Raw genomic sequence first — 3,074 nt, forward strand, 5'->3', positions numbered from 1 at the left:
TCATAACATCTTGATTTTCCTCTTGTTTTTATCATTATATCTTATGAATTTTAATGTACTTTTTGAAATAATCATTAATTTATAAAACATAAATTCTTAACTAATATTTTAAAAAGCTATTATTATTTTAAAAATTAATAAAAGTAAGATGGTTAAAAATAGCTCAAATTGAAAAAAAAAGAAATATTTATTATGAATCAACATTTTGTCTCACTTTGGAGGGCTTTGGACCATCTTCCTTTTATTAAGTACACACGGTTAATCAACGATCAACCACTACTATTTTATTTTTGTTTTAATTATTTAAAAACCAATATATTTAATTAGATCCTAAGAAATAGTTTATTTAATTTTTTATTATGATAATTTATTGCTTATAGGTACCAAGGATAGTTGCCATGGGAGTGAGAAATCTCATCAATGTCCACATTGTGATTACATATCAGAACGATCTCAAACGATGAAAAATCATATAACCATCCATCATAGTGGTAAGAAGCCTCTTCAATGTCCTCACTGTGATTATAAATCAATACATTCTGCTGATATGAAACATCATATAATGGCTCGTCATACAGATGAGAGATATATATTGGCCCATCATACCAATGAGAAGCCTAATCAATGTCCTCATTGTGATTTTCAATCAGCATATTCTATAAGTATGAAAAATCATATAATGGCCCAACATACAGATGAAAAGCCTCATCAATGTCCTCATTGTGATTATAAATCTGTTCGATCTCAGTCTATGAAACATCATATAATGGCCCATCATACTGGTGAGAAGCCTCATCAGTGTCCTCACTGTGACCATAAGTCAGTGCGGCCTGAACAAATGAAAAGACATATAATGGCTCATCATAGTGGTGAAAAGCCTCATCAGTGTCCTCATTGTCATTATAAAGCAGTAAAATCTGGACATCTAAAAAGCCATATAATGGCCCTACATACAGGCAAGAGGCCTCATCAATCTGTAAAGCCTCATCAATGTCCTTATTGTGCTTTTAAATCAGCACGAGCTGTTGGAATGAAAAATCATATAATGGCCATTCATACCGGTGAGAAGCCTCATCAGTGCCCTTACTGTGACTATAAATCAATAAAGTCTTTCGATATGAAAAATCATATAATGGCCCAACATACAGATGAGAAGCCTCATCAATGTCCTCATTGTGATTATAAATCCGTTCGAGCTCAGTCTATGAAACATCATATAATGACCCATCATATTGGTGAGAAGCCTCATCAGTGTCCTCACTGTGACCATAAGTCAGTACGGCCTGATCAAATGAAAAGACATATGAAAGCCCGTCATAGCAACGAGAAGCCACATCATTGTCCTCATTGTGATTATAGAGCAGTAGCATCTGGATATATTAAAAGTCATATAATGGCCTGTCATACAGATAAGAAACCGTATCGATGCCCTCACTGTAATTATGAATCAGTAGGATCTGGACGCATGAAAAATCATATAATGGCCCTTCATACAGATGAAAAGCCTCATCAGTGTCCACACTGTGACTTTAGAGCAGCACTCTATGGGACAATGAGAAAACATATAATGGCTCGTCATACAGATGAGAAGCCATATCAATGTTCTCAGTGTGATTATAAATCAGTACATTCTAAAAGTTTGAAAAGACATATAAAGAATCATCATACTGATAAAACTCCTGATCAATGAATATAATTGATCATGAACTGGAGCAGGGAATATAAACCAGTATGAGTCTATAATCTGAAAACTCTTTTAATGGCTTCTCTCTGAAATGTACATTAATGTAGAGTATTTTATGAGAATTAAAAACTACAAAATTTTATCCATTTATTATTATTAATAATAATTTATGGATGATAAGAAATGAATTTTATGCCAAGAAAAATAAAAAATCATCTTGATAATCATAATATATAATCATGATTAAAAACTATTTATCTCAATATAATCTTAAAGTATTAAAAAAGTAAAAAATTAGCTCCAGCTAATGGTTTCAGTGATGATAATAATGATGTTGTATGGTAGTCATATAAGTTTTATTTTATTTTTATTATGTAAGCAGTACATCAATTATTGTATGTTATATTTAAATGTTTTTGATATATAAAATATAACAAGTTGTATGAAATTTGTCTTTATTTTTCACTTGAACCTTTTTATCAAACAAGAGTTTAAAACATACACATACTTCTCAAAATAAATATAAAACTGTTGTGGAGTATGTATACATAGTATATAAGTAAATTATTTTCTGGTATGGTAACTAGGAAGTTGGGGAATAAAGGAAAAAGCTCTCTTACTCAGAAAGTATGAATATATTTGAAATAGGTTATATTTATTAAGATAGTAATATGTAAGAGTGGAGTGGTGGATTCAAAATATATCAGAAATATGTAAGATTGGAGTGGTGGATTCAGAAATATGTTAGAGTCGAGTTGAGGATTCAGAAATATGTTAGAATTGAGTGGAGGATTCAAAAATATGTTAAAATTGAGTGGATTCAGAAATATGTTAAAATCGAGTGGAGGATTCAGAAATATGTTAAAGTGAGATTTGTGCGTCAATTACATATTTTGTGCAACTATGACACCTTTTATCTTTTTTTCTGGCAACATTAGGGATTTATTTAATAAGGATAATTAACTCGGGAAGGAGGGGGAGTGCACCAGAACTGCGGTTTACGACCAAAATATTTTTTTGTTTCTGGCAAGATTAGGAGTTTATTTAATAAGGATAATTTTTAAAACTCGTGGGGTGAGGGGCACTAGAACTGCTGGTTAACGACCAAAATATTTCGCCAAAGTAATATTTTTTTTTTCTGGCTACTGAGGAAAGATCACATTTACTCTCCGTTGTAAACCTCTATCCTCCTATCCTACAGTATCCTTTTTAAATATTCCACTAAAGCCTATTGAACAGATTTGCTACTTAGGACTTTATTTGGACAAGAGACTTGCAATCCCCATAAAAGACTAAAATGACAAGAAACTGCTCATAGATTTCGATTAATACAACACCTACTTGACAAACGCTCTAAATTTCCCATTCACTACATCAAATCATTATATGC

The 3,074-nt window shown here is 31.5% G+C and overlaps 1 protein-coding gene across 1 annotated transcript in view; it reads left to right on the plus strand.

Annotated features, from left to right (window-relative positions):
* LOC106688006 (zinc finger protein 431) overlaps positions 1–2,095 on the plus strand; it is a gene marked incomplete at its 5' end in the record, with an annotated part of 52,672 nt that extends 50,577 nt beyond the window's left edge. Inside the window, 1 exon segment of the mRNA XM_067046676.1 lies at positions 381–2,095. Within this exon segment, the coding sequence (XP_066902777.1) occupies positions 381–1,690 (1,310 nt within the window).
* Between the last annotated feature and the right edge of the window lie 979 nt (positions 2,096–3,074).

Source organism: Halyomorpha halys, unplaced genomic scaffold (assembly GCF_000696795.3).
Source record: "Halyomorpha halys isolate HHAL.00 unplaced genomic scaffold, Hhal_1.1 Scaffold1038.1, whole genome shotgun sequence".
In the NCBI taxonomy this organism is placed as follows: domain Eukaryota; kingdom Metazoa; phylum Arthropoda; class Insecta; order Hemiptera; family Pentatomidae; genus Halyomorpha; species Halyomorpha halys.